We start from the raw sequence: 12043 nt of genomic DNA, 5'->3' as shown, positions 1-12043 counted from the left end.
AACTCTTTTAAGGAATATCATTAACATTTTTCCCTTCATTCAACTTCCACTTTTAAAGAATTATAAAGTACTTCAACTATTTACTCTTAATGGGCATAACCTTTCATCTACACTGTCATGAAATCTTATTTTTGTTTGGGCTCTTTCTTTTATTTCATTCCTATAACCATGCTCCAAGACCAGGTTCTCATCACCTCTCCATTGCAAAAATGAAATTTTGTAGGCTCTCTCTATACCCAGTCTATTTCCCTTTCCAGATCTGTCCCATATTCATTCAGAAGCAATTTCCCCCAAACATTGCTTTCATCATATCATGGCCTAATCAAGAATGGGACTGTGACTCCTTGTTGGTAACTTTCCTAGGTCTACACACTCCTCTTGCCTGGATTCCAAGCCCTCCGAGATCTGTCTTAGGTTCTTCATTCTGGTTTTAGCAGGGGCCCTCTGATCTGTCTAGACTGGTCTTCTCACAGTTCTGCATCCATTTATATTTTGCTCAAATATTCATGTTTTCCTCCTAGAAAGCTATCCCTCTTGTCTGCAAATTCAATTATGCCAATCTTTCAATGTCTACTCTATGGAATTTCTGAAATGAAGGCAACCCATACTGGATCTCTTGGTTAATCAGTATTTGTGTGGTTTAGGACTAAACTCTTCTCCAATAGTTCAGTCTGTACCACTTCTCCAACCTAGGCTTAAGTTCCTTGAGCATGAGAACTCATGTCTTGGTTTTCTGAATCCTTTCAAAAATTATTTCTTATATATAATAATAATAAATATGTATATGAAATATATATACAAAATATTCTTAAAATAGAATGATATAGTTCTTGTCATCAATAAAGAATTTTCTAGTTAGGCTAGTCCAAAATATTGTTTGTTAAAAATTAAAGCTTTTAGATATATAACACTTTAGGAACAGAATCTCAATCTGGGTCTAGATACAAAAATTTTAAACATGACAAAATTTTATCCTTAAAAAAAAAAATCCTGGATTTGGGTAATTACTATCTGTGAAATATCATTGTTTTTGGGCCACCTGAATGTTATCTCTCATTCTAAGAGAAAATTAAGTTTTGAAGCAATAGGATAAATATCCATGAAATTGTTTTTCAAAGCAGGTTCTTTGAACCGTTTACCCGAAATACTTGGCATTCCCATGGAAGATTTCTTTCAATTTACATTAGATCATGCTCTGAACTAAAAGAAATACTTCCTCTTCCTGAGGGAATTACACACTATTGGTGTTATCATTTAGGCCAGCACTTTCACTTATGAAAACCCAGTTATTCAGCTCCTACAACCGCTCTACCATTTGGCCAACTCAGAAGTAGTACAATGCTGGGGCACCTGGGTGGCTCAGTCGGTTGAATGTTTGCCTTTGGCTCAGGTCATGATACCGGGGTGTGGGGATCAAGCCCTGCGTCCGGCTCTCTGGTCAGAGGGGAGCCAGCTTCTCCCTCTCCCTCTGACACTCCCCCTGCTTGTGAACAGTCTCTCTCTCTCTCAAATAAATAAAAAAATCTTTTAAAAAATGGCACAATGCCATGTTCTATGTACCTAGAGCCTCCACAAGATAAAACAAAATTTCATATTGTACTGCTACCTCTTTAGGGATCCTTTTCTTCTTAAAGAAAAAAAAAAAAGCTTTATTATGGGAATTTTTTAATCCAGACAAAAGCTGAGCAAATACTGTAATCAATTTCCCAGTATAGATCATCCAGTTTCAATAATGATCGGTTTAAGGCCACTGTTTTCCAAAATATGCTATCTGCTACCCACACCCACATACCAGTGGGTTATTTTGAAGCAAATGCCTGGTGTTATCTATAAACATTTTAGTATGTCTCTCTTTTTCAAAAGATTTTATTTATTTATTTGACAGACAAAGGTCACAAGTAGGCAGAGAGGCAGGCCGGGCGGGGCGGGGGGTGGGGGTGGCGGGGAGTGGGAGAAGCAGGCTCCCTGCTGAGCAGGACCCTGGGATCATGACCTGAGCTGAAAGCAGAAGCTTTAACCCACGGAGCCACCCAGGCACCCCTTAGTATGTCTCTTAATGATGAGGACCCATTTTAGGAAACAGAACCACAATACCATCATCCCACCTAGAAAACTAGTAACAATGCCTCCGTATCACCAAACACCTGGTGAGGGTTCAAGATTCCCTAATAATCTCATAATATGTTTTTTTCCCCCCAATACATTTGTTTGAATCTGGACCCAAGGACACTGGATATGTTAAGCCAAAGCCCAGAAAGCACCATAAATCTCTAAACTAAAATTTGTCTCCCGGTAGTTAAGCTAATTTAGGAAAAAATAAAATCAGTTTGTGATCAGTAAGTACACATATCCATCCTGAGGTTTAGGATTTCAGGAGTAGCAGCGTTTGATTTGTTTGCACGGCACTTTGAGGCAGAGCACAAATGCAACAGAAGGAATGGACAGATTGCCACAGGCACCAAGAGCCCTGCTCCTAAGCGTCACCTCTGTGACCCATGTCTGTGCATGACGTGGAAATGACGCTCCTTAGCAATGCGTGTTTTCCTTCCGTTCCTAAAAGGATTTGAGGTGGCTAACTTGAAGCATTATTATTTTGCTACTAGCATTATGAGAAATACTTACTGGTTTCCTATTCGTTTTGTATTTTACTGACAGTGTGATCTCTTATTTTATTACTCATATAGTGACATGTCAACAGAGTCTTTGTATTCACGTGACAGTTCCAAACTAAAATGAAGACAGACTCTAAAAGCACTGGGCATATGAGTTCACACTATTGAGAAACTAATGCTATTAAATGTTTTCTCTTTCTACGTTTCTCTGGCGCAGAGAGTAAATTTTCCACTAATATTTGAGCACCACTGAAAACTTTGAGAAGACTTCCTGTGTTTCCTTTTCTCCTAATGATTTTCTCTGCTATTGCAAAAGTCAGACAGGTTGCACACGAGGAGAAAGGACACGCCCCCTCCACCCCCAAACAAGACAAAATGTCACTTACCACTCATTTCCAGAAAGTATCTTGCATTCATTAACATTCGACCTTGAGGTTTCAGCTCTAACTGATTGAGAGAAAAAAGGAAAAGGAAATATCAGTGAGAATGCGAAACAAGCTCTACATTGAATGACAGTAACTGGTGAGTGTGGGGGCGGCAGGAGATTTCCAATGTAGAACCCAAGACTGCCTCCTCCTTACTTTTTACTCATACCAGTCACCATCAGAATAGCGCACCATCCATACATTCAACCTTTTTTAAAATTAAAACACCTCAGCAGCTCATTAATTTTACTTGGAGATCAAAATTTCCATGAGGAAGAAACAAAATTCTAAAACAGTTTCCGTTTGATATTCTCGCCCTGTGCTGGCTCTCATCTGCATGGCTCTGAGTAGGGCAGGTTCAGATCTTCATCATGACAAAAGGATCATGGACACTGGGACCAGGTAACTGGGGGCCACAGTAGGTCTTCTGGAAGGCAAGATGGATCCTGCTTTGAGGGTGCCTACCCACATGCCTCTAGGTTAACCAGGGTATGAAGTGGGAGCTGTGTTTTCTTCTTTCTTTTTGTCCTTGGGAAAGTGCTAGATAATCTACCATGGGAAATTCTGATTAGATTTGTCTAAAAATGGACAAAAATACACATTTCAGTATCATTACATAGAAGAGACCAGAGCAGAGTAGCACTGAAGGGAGGATTCAGGTTATCCTGTGATGTGACAAGGGGGAAAATGACAAATCCATCTCTCCAAATCTCTCCCTTCTGCAACCCTTAGTGTGTTTCCCAGAGTCCAGAGTCTCTCAAGGTTTGTCTCCCTCTCTGATTTCTTCCCATTCTCTTTTCCCTCCCTTCCTCTGTGGATATTTTTTTAGATAGAGAAATTATTTCTAAGAAAGTGGATTTCAATAGAGCAAGGGGAAATCAAAGTCCAAAGCACCCTGTTGGCCCTTAGACACTATAAATGAAATTAAACTAGGAAACATTCTTGGGGAAAAAAGCTACAAAATGTAAAAAGTTGCTTAAGTAAAATGAGAATCTAAAGGCCAAGTGCTTATGGCTTTAATAACCGTAGAATACAATACAATCAATCAATCAATAAAAACTTCGAAAAGAATAAAATCAGGAGACACCTAAGCAAGAAATCAAACACAACTTTAAGAGCTATAAATAGAAAACCAACCTGCTCATCAGGGAAGCCTAGGCAAATAATTTAAAAATCAGTTATCCGTTTGTTAATGGAGAAGGAACTCCAACAGCCTGCTACTTTTCTGTTTGCTTTTGTTTGTTTGTTCATTTTAAAGATTTTATTTTTAGGTGATCTCTACACCCAGTGGGGTTTGAACTCCCAACCCCGGCATCCAGAGTCACACCCTCCGGGGACTGAACCAGACAGGCACCCCAAAGAGCGCGCTACTTTTAAAAATTAGGGATTTGGTGACTCTTTTTTTAAAAATGAGGCAGAAAGCAGAAGAAAAATGGGGATGAGTGAAAAGTGGGTAACATTTGGTCTAATTAATCTCTTCTCCTAGCTGAGCGAGGTGTTGGCCCCCCTTGAGGCCCTGAGCTGACGGGCGTCTCACCCCTCCCTCGTGTGTAGACCCTTTCCTATTAAGCCCGCACCGGTGACGTTATTCAGTTACTCAGCCTCTTTTACCTGCCTAAGCAGCGCCCCCAAACCGAGATCTATTTCCAGGATCGTTTCTCCAACCAGACACAGAAGTGCCCCACAGATACTGCTGGCCTACATTTACTGAACATATCCGAGCATGGGGACTTAAAAGAAAAAAAATCTCGGTATACGTGTATCTTCAAAGATTACTTTAGTGTCAACAGCAAAGATGTGGATAAATCTATACTCTCCTAGAAAGTACTTCTTTTTTTTGAGGTCAAAAATAGAAAACTGACACAGAATTCTAGTTGTTAGGTTTCTGTCATTCCCATTTTGAAACCAGCAACTTCAAAATCTTCTGAGTGGTGTTCTTAGAAATATGTTGTAGGAAATGAGAAGTGAAAAGGTAAGATTCTCTCCTTTTGCATAAATGATAGAGCATTTGAAAACATTTTCTGAGTTTCAGATCATTTAAAACAGTTTTTACTAGTGTTTGTGGTTGCTTTGTTTTTTCATTGTGTGCACCCCAGAAATCTTCATGAGAATTTTTTATGCCTTCATATTTCACTCTTTCCTTTAACATTTCTAAACATTTGCTACCCAAACAGTTATAACCTAAGTTTTCAAAAACTTTGTGCAGCAACATGGATTGTGTGTGATGTACTGTTTAGTACAAAGTGAACTAAATAAGTAGTTATGGCTAAAAAAATTTGACAAGGATTGGCAAAGTACGGAGAGGGAAGACCAAGACTCACACGGATCTTTGCTTGTCTTTTCCCTCATCTATCACCTTATCTAAGACATCTTATTAAGAGATCACATAGATAGATACCTCAACAAATAGTCAACAGCTAGGTTCCCAAATTAAGGGGAACTTGTGATACTTCTGAGCTTACCTTACACTTACAGATCAATAACAACTCTTTATAGCCTAAGAGACCTTCCTCCCCTTACACAGGAGTCTAGATATTTGAATATGTCAGTATGTTTGACAGTCCACAAGAACAGTCATTGCCATTATCAAGTCATTAGTGTGTAAGTGGTAGGGAATCTGTTTACCTAAGATGAGTGTGTCATAAATTCAGGATGACACAGAAACTCTGCTCTGTCTTCAGCGAGCATGATGCTTACCACTTAGTGCTGTGAACACTTTAAAAGAAGCTCACAGACTGGATATTTACCCATATCTCTGCCTTCCCGTTGTTCTTCCTGCATCGCTCAGCCAGAGAGGAGAGCTCGACAGTAGTTTCAGATATTAGGTCCATGTTCTTGCCCTTCACAATGATCTGCATTACTCTTCCCTTGTTGATGTGGGCATCGAAAGTGCTGTCCCAGGGTGGGTACATAGTTGGCTTTTTCTGGATATACATTTGCCCATTCTCTAGGAACAGAAAGAAATGTTCTCATTACTCCTTCAGCCAATTCTGGGAAATAATTCAACTTCACAGTGGCAGCTGCTTCCTCTGCCCTCTAGGATATATAATTCCATTGGGAAGTCAAAAGTAACATGTTAAACAATTAGAGACAATATAGGACAGAATGAGAGAGTCCCAAGGTCTTTATGAGTGATACACTGTATCAGTATATGAGTGATCACCTTGATACACAAGGTGATACACTGAAACTTAAAAGTCAGTCTGGTAATTTAAGCAGCAAATACATGATGTCTTGGGCTGACGACGTTCTTTTCCTATTCAGCAGTCAGTTGCTTTACTTTGAGCAAATAGAAAGACATCAGGGGCCAAGCCTGCTATATTCGGGAGGTTAGAATGACCTAGGTCCCATCCTCTACATGTCATACACTTTTATACCTTCTGGGACCCTCCTCTAATGATCTACAAAGGGTGGACACACAAGTAATTAATGTCACTGTCATCTATTAAAAAGAATTGATAGAAAACTACCGTGTGTTCATCTGACAGACTCTATTGGCATAATTTAAGGCTGACAGTGAGTGCTCCTTAAAAAGACCTTTAAAAATTTTCCATTTGACATAAATGCACTGTGAGGTAAAAAAAACTTTAAAGCATAACGAGCCATTATTTCTTTCTCTAATTCTCAAGGGACGATACATTTTACACGAACCATGCACCCTATGCAGAAACAACAAGTAACTCAGAGAGGCGGTGGTCTCAGTCCATGGGATCAGGGAAGCGGGCTGTGGACCTACAGATGAGAAAAGGCAGGCAGGAGAGAGATCTGGAGGTGGCTGATGACAAGAACTGTGGTCAGGGTGATAAACTGTAGGGAAAACCTCTCCAGAACCACCAAGAGATTGGGAAAGAATCTGTTAGTGTGATTAAGTGATAATCCATTCCCACTGGATTTTCTGTCGTGTTTATTCTTTAATCATTTCAGGAACAGCGAACTGCAGCTGTCTTTGAGTGTTGGTTTCTTTTGATAAGCACACTAAGTGACAGATTTAGCAATTCAGAGGTGTTGGGAAAGCAAAAAGGAAAAATCTGTTTAAGCAAGGAAACAAAGCAGTTCAGACTCCTGATGGCCCCTTCTCTCTGATGCATGATGGCAAAGCAGAACACATGCCTAACATTTGCTAAATTGTCCTTTGGGATGTGTGCGAGCACTTGAATAAAGAGAAACTTCTAATTTTCCATAAACCTGGCTATGAAAGGGATAAACCCTGACAAGGTCCAAAGTGGAAGAGGAAGGGGAAGGTTTTGATGGCTTGCTTGAAAAGATTTAACTGGAGATTGGACTTTAAAAAAAAATACCAATGGCAATTCTAATGGCCACAGTAACACTCTACTTCCACAGACGGGAAGCCCCTCTTTCTCGTAACTCCTCAGCCTTTCTCCTCTCGTAACCTTTCTCCAGGCCCCTGCAAGGGACAGGTGAGGCTCTTCTCACCTTCTCATTCATGAGGTTTGTAATCGCCTAAAAAGAGGACCTGAACTTGGGATCCTAATGACTTTCAGTGAGTTTTACCATTTCCAGAGCCTCCCAGACTCCCAGACTGACAACACTCTGTCCTGTTGGTCCCTGTTCTGTTGACTCATCAAGGAAGATGCAATCTAAGACTTCCAAGATGGATACACTTTTAAATATTGGGGCAGCCACCATGGAAAACAGTATGGAGGCTTCTCAAAACTTAAAAATAGAACTACCAAATGACCCGCTACTTCCACTGCTGGGTATTTACCCAAAGAGAACAAAAACATGAATTTGAAGAAAAACATGTGCCTCTGTGTTTATTGCAACATTATCTATAACAGCCAAGCTATGGAAACAACCTACGTGTCCAACGAAACACAAATGTATAAGATGTATACTTAATGGGAGAGCATATGGCCCTGAGAAGGATGAGATCATGCCACCTGCAACAACAGAGATGGTCTAGAGGGCATTAGGCTAAGTAAAATAAGGCAGATTTTAAAAAGACAAATACCCTATGATTTCTTACTCATATGTAGGATCTAAGAAAACCAAATTAATAAATGCACAAAGAGAATGAGACCTATAAATATGGAGAACCAACTGATGGTTTCTAGAGGGGTGCGGTGGGGAATGGGAAAAAATGGGTGAAGGGGAGTGGGGGGGTCCAGGCTTCCAGTTCTGGACTGAATAAGTCATGGGGATGAAAGGTACAGCACAGGGAATGTAGCCAACGGTATTGTAGCCGCGCTGCCTGGTGACGGATGGTAGGTCTACTCGTGGTGGGCATAGTGTAACGTGTAAATCACACCTGAAACGAATGAAAAGTTGACACTGTGTGTCAACTATAATCAAATTAAGAAATCTAAAAAAAAAAAAAACCCATAAATTCTATTGAAGTAATACTTGAACTCTGATGTGCAGAAGTGGTTCCTTTTCAGAACAAAACCAAAACAGAACAAAAAACCAAAACCTCCGAACTCCGCAGGCTAACCTTTTGGGAAACAAAGTCTTCCTTTCTGACAAGGTCCCTTGATCCACATGGCTGATCAGACCAAGTTCAAAGGCAAGGCCAAAAGAAGAAGAAGAAATTCAAAAAAGGCTCTCAGGAGGCAAATGTCAGTGAGGCCCTGTGCTTATAGAGAATGGGATCCAGGAGACCCATTAAGTGGAAAACGGCTTTGAAAAACTCAGACATTTTACACTTCAAAGGTTTCTGTGACATTTGAAAGGTTTTAGATTGGGAGCAAGTGCCATTCTCACTTTTAACGGAATAGAAGAGAAACCCAGGCAGAAGAGAAATCAGGATGATTCAGACCTCTTCAGCTTTGATGCTCTCGCACTGGCTAGAGGGGTGGAGTCAATCATAAAGCACAAATCTTGCAAGGGAGGAAAAAACTAGCATGGTAGGATCTGGAAACCCAAGATTCTGAGCTGGAAATGCCTCATTGGAGGTTCTCAGCTGCTGAATTGGGTTCCTCCTCCATCCATAACTGCCACTCCATAAGAGGCATTTTAAGGACTACCTTATAGGAAATAACAAACACCTCTCTGTCCCCAAGCCTTCGCTCTCCACTTTGCCCTGCTTGGGTTTCCTGCCCGGCACTTACCATTATTCCAAATATTCGGTTTGTTCCATGCCTCTCTTCCTCTGCTAGAACAGAAACTCTAAGGAAAAGCTGTTTTTACTCTCCCACTCCGTAAATACTTCCTGGGTAAGGCAAATGGGATGGCTCCTATAGTTACTACGAACCTGCACGGGTGTTAATCACATGTCTCTACAATGTGTCCACTGAAACTGGAAAGGTATATAGGGAAACAGAGAAAAGTGGTGAAATGGGGAAGGGGTGGGATGCAAACTTCCGTGGAGAGGTTTCAGGCAGAACAGGATTATTTTAATCGAATGATCTAAACCCACAAAATGAATCTTGGGATCTGTGACACTTTCCCCCTTACCGTGAACTGCCTGTAAATATCTACATTTGATAAAACATGCCAATTATTTCAGTCATCCAGGGTTTTGTAAAGATGTAAGTAAGTTTTCTGAAATCTGGATTCTAGTGGCTAATTATGTATTCTTTTTTTTACAGATTTTATTTATTTATTTGACAGAGCGAGATCACAAGTCGGCAGGCAGAGAGGCAGGCAGAGAGAGAGAGGAGGAAGCAGGCTCCCTGCTGAGCAGAGAGCCTGATGTGGGCCTTGATCCCAGGACCCTGAGATCATGACCTGAGCCAAAGGCAGAGGTTTTAACCCGCTGAGCCACCCAGGCGCCCCTACGTATTCTTTTAACATTTATCTAAGCTTAGCCCAAAGAAGAAATAAGCTATCTTTAGGCTTAATTGTAAGATTATGAAGACTGACCCTATCTGTAATCTTTGGAAACGACCAGGGTTAACACTATGGGTCCCCTGTTCCACTTGAGCTTACCAGTAGATTTTATTGGCCCCATGACCTCCTCACATCATGTCCTCAACCCATTTCTCCTTTCCTTTGTTCCTTTTGCTTATGTAGAAAAATGGCACAGGGAAATGGAGAGGAGGCAGGAGACCTGGGTCTCCTTCCGAGTCTGTCACTAGCTCCTACGCCCTTGAGGAAGTACTTGGCTTGGCTGGGCATCAGTTTCCTGAACTGTAAAATTAGACTAAACCAGATGACTCTAAGTTCCTGGAAGGACTTGCCTCATAGTTCACAGCAGGACGTTCCTTCTCCCCACCTCGAACACCCACTCGAGCTTACCTGATTCTACGTATTCTTTGACAAGCACAGCACAGTAAGGGTTAACAGCCTCTCCCTGACAGGCCTGGCAGGACCCACAGTCGAAGTTGGACAAACCAATTCGAAGAAATGGTGACATGATTGCTCCCTGCAAAATGACCAAAGACAAATGCCATACAATAAGTTATTTTGGTGTCCCATTCCCACATACCCAGTGCTTTATCACCCGCAGCCAGAAGCTCAAATGGTTCAACTATCCATCTGAACAAATACTTTTACTTCCCCTTCGGCAAAGGACATTCCTGGGCTCACACCAAACCACAGAATAACTTGCTATGGAAAGAGGTTTTCCGGACGTCTGCCTTATTCGACCCCATCAGTTAGAACTATAATTCCACTCTTAATGTAATGGAGTTACAGAGAGAGGCAAAAATTTTCTGGCATGTTATTTCTTCTACTATTCAAGTAAGTACCCAAGAAACAAACCACAATAACAAATGAGTTTAGAAAGGCTGAGTCTATTTTAGTCGCAACAGTTAAATATGACACCACAAAATTCTTATACGGGCTATTTATGTACGTGACGCACTTGGCTCTGGGCATTTAGCAACTGGACTCTGTTTACTTCAGACATTTCAGAAAGGTCTACCTTCTTCAGAGTCCTGTGTATGTGTATATGTGTATGTACACACGCACACACATCTACCTGTATATAGAATGAGTCTTCGAACTCTATAAACCGCTTAAAAAACCCTAAGTCATTGCCCACCATAAAGTCATGCTTTATCATCTGAGGTTAAACAAAGTATACCAGTAATCACGCGTACCTGGAGATATAGCTGAAAACCATCATAACGCTGGCTAACAAGTTCTAGGGTCCTAGTCTGATGCTTCATCCGCCATTCCCCCCTTGTCCTTGTGTGGCCACTTACCTCAACCAACCACCACTCTCCCCCACCCCCAAGTCTCTCTCTCTCTCTCTCTCTCCTTCTTTCTTTTACCTACTTTTCCATGAGGTCCTATTAATCTGAAACTATCCTATGGTACTCAGTGAAAAAGTTACTTCTTTGCTTCTTCTCTCTTCTTGAACTGTTTACGCCTCCCTAATTTCCTCTCAGTCTCTTGAGTAAGCCGAAGGTAAGAAGAACAAAGTAGGAGCTGTCCTCTCGACCTTCGTGGAGAGAAAGGCAGCTCCTCAGAATAGTAGGAGTCCGCGTGGGCGCACCAACGGCCTAACTGGAAATCTGGGGCCCATCATCTCAAATCTGGCAGAGCCATTAAAGACCGCTCGTTCTCTGAAATGCGGGTGGTCTTTGGGTATTTTTTGAACCTACAGAGACAGTTTAGGGGCTCCTGGTAACCGCTCTTAACTTCGTGAATTCTAAGGAAGTCTCGGTTTCCCACAGCTTGGCAGGTTTAATTAAAGAAGGCGCTGGTAGAATCATCGTATTAATCACGTGATCTTAGTCTCTGAAACACATTCTGTATAAGTCACACGTTGGAACAGCTGCTAGATGACTTCTAGATGTGTCTTTAGGGGCCCCCTTCACACTCTGAGTTTAGGATTCTTGGATTCTTGGACAGGAACTGAACTCTGTCCAAGAGCTCTCTGGAGAAACCTACCTTGAGAACCCCCCTTCCCTGGGTCACGTAGGTCTTCTGGACAAATCTATAATTCTGCACCGATCAGGAAAGTTCTCCACGATCTATCTTCATCTACGAGAGTGTTTACCATGTGTGGACACTCTGAAGATTTCCTCAACATGAGTAAAGGTGAGTAATTAATTCGGATTTGAATCTGGAGGGATCAGGGACTCATGAAGCCTGAGT

At 41.4% G+C, this 12043-nt stretch overlaps 1 protein-coding gene across 2 annotated transcripts in view; it reads right to left on the bottom strand.

The window, feature by feature from the left end:
• PRKCQ (protein kinase C theta) overlaps window positions 1–12043 on the bottom strand; it is a 173515-nt gene that overhangs the window by 111253 nt on the left and 50219 nt on the right. The window contains exons 2-4 of one of the 2 annotated variants that reach the window (XM_046013258.1): window positions 10235–10361; window positions 5785–5984; window positions 2999–3059 (exon numbers count right to left, since the gene is read on the bottom strand). In XM_046013258.1, the coding sequence (XP_045869214.1) occupies window positions 2999–3059; window positions 5785–5984; window positions 10235–10352 (379 nt within the window). In that variant the 5' untranslated portion in view covers window positions 10353–10361. Of the gene's footprint in view, window positions 1–2998; window positions 3060–5784; window positions 5985–10234; window positions 10362–12043 lie in introns of those variants that run through there. The other variant, XM_046013259.1, reaches the window with a different exon arrangement.

Source organism: Meles meles, chromosome 7, assembly GCF_922984935.1.
Source record: "Meles meles chromosome 7, mMelMel3.1 paternal haplotype, whole genome shotgun sequence".
Lineage (NCBI taxonomy): Eukaryota > Metazoa > Chordata > Mammalia > Carnivora > Mustelidae > Meles > Meles meles.
Note: the sequence above shows the minus strand (reverse complement) of the source record. Positions and strands in the feature narration are given on the sequence as shown.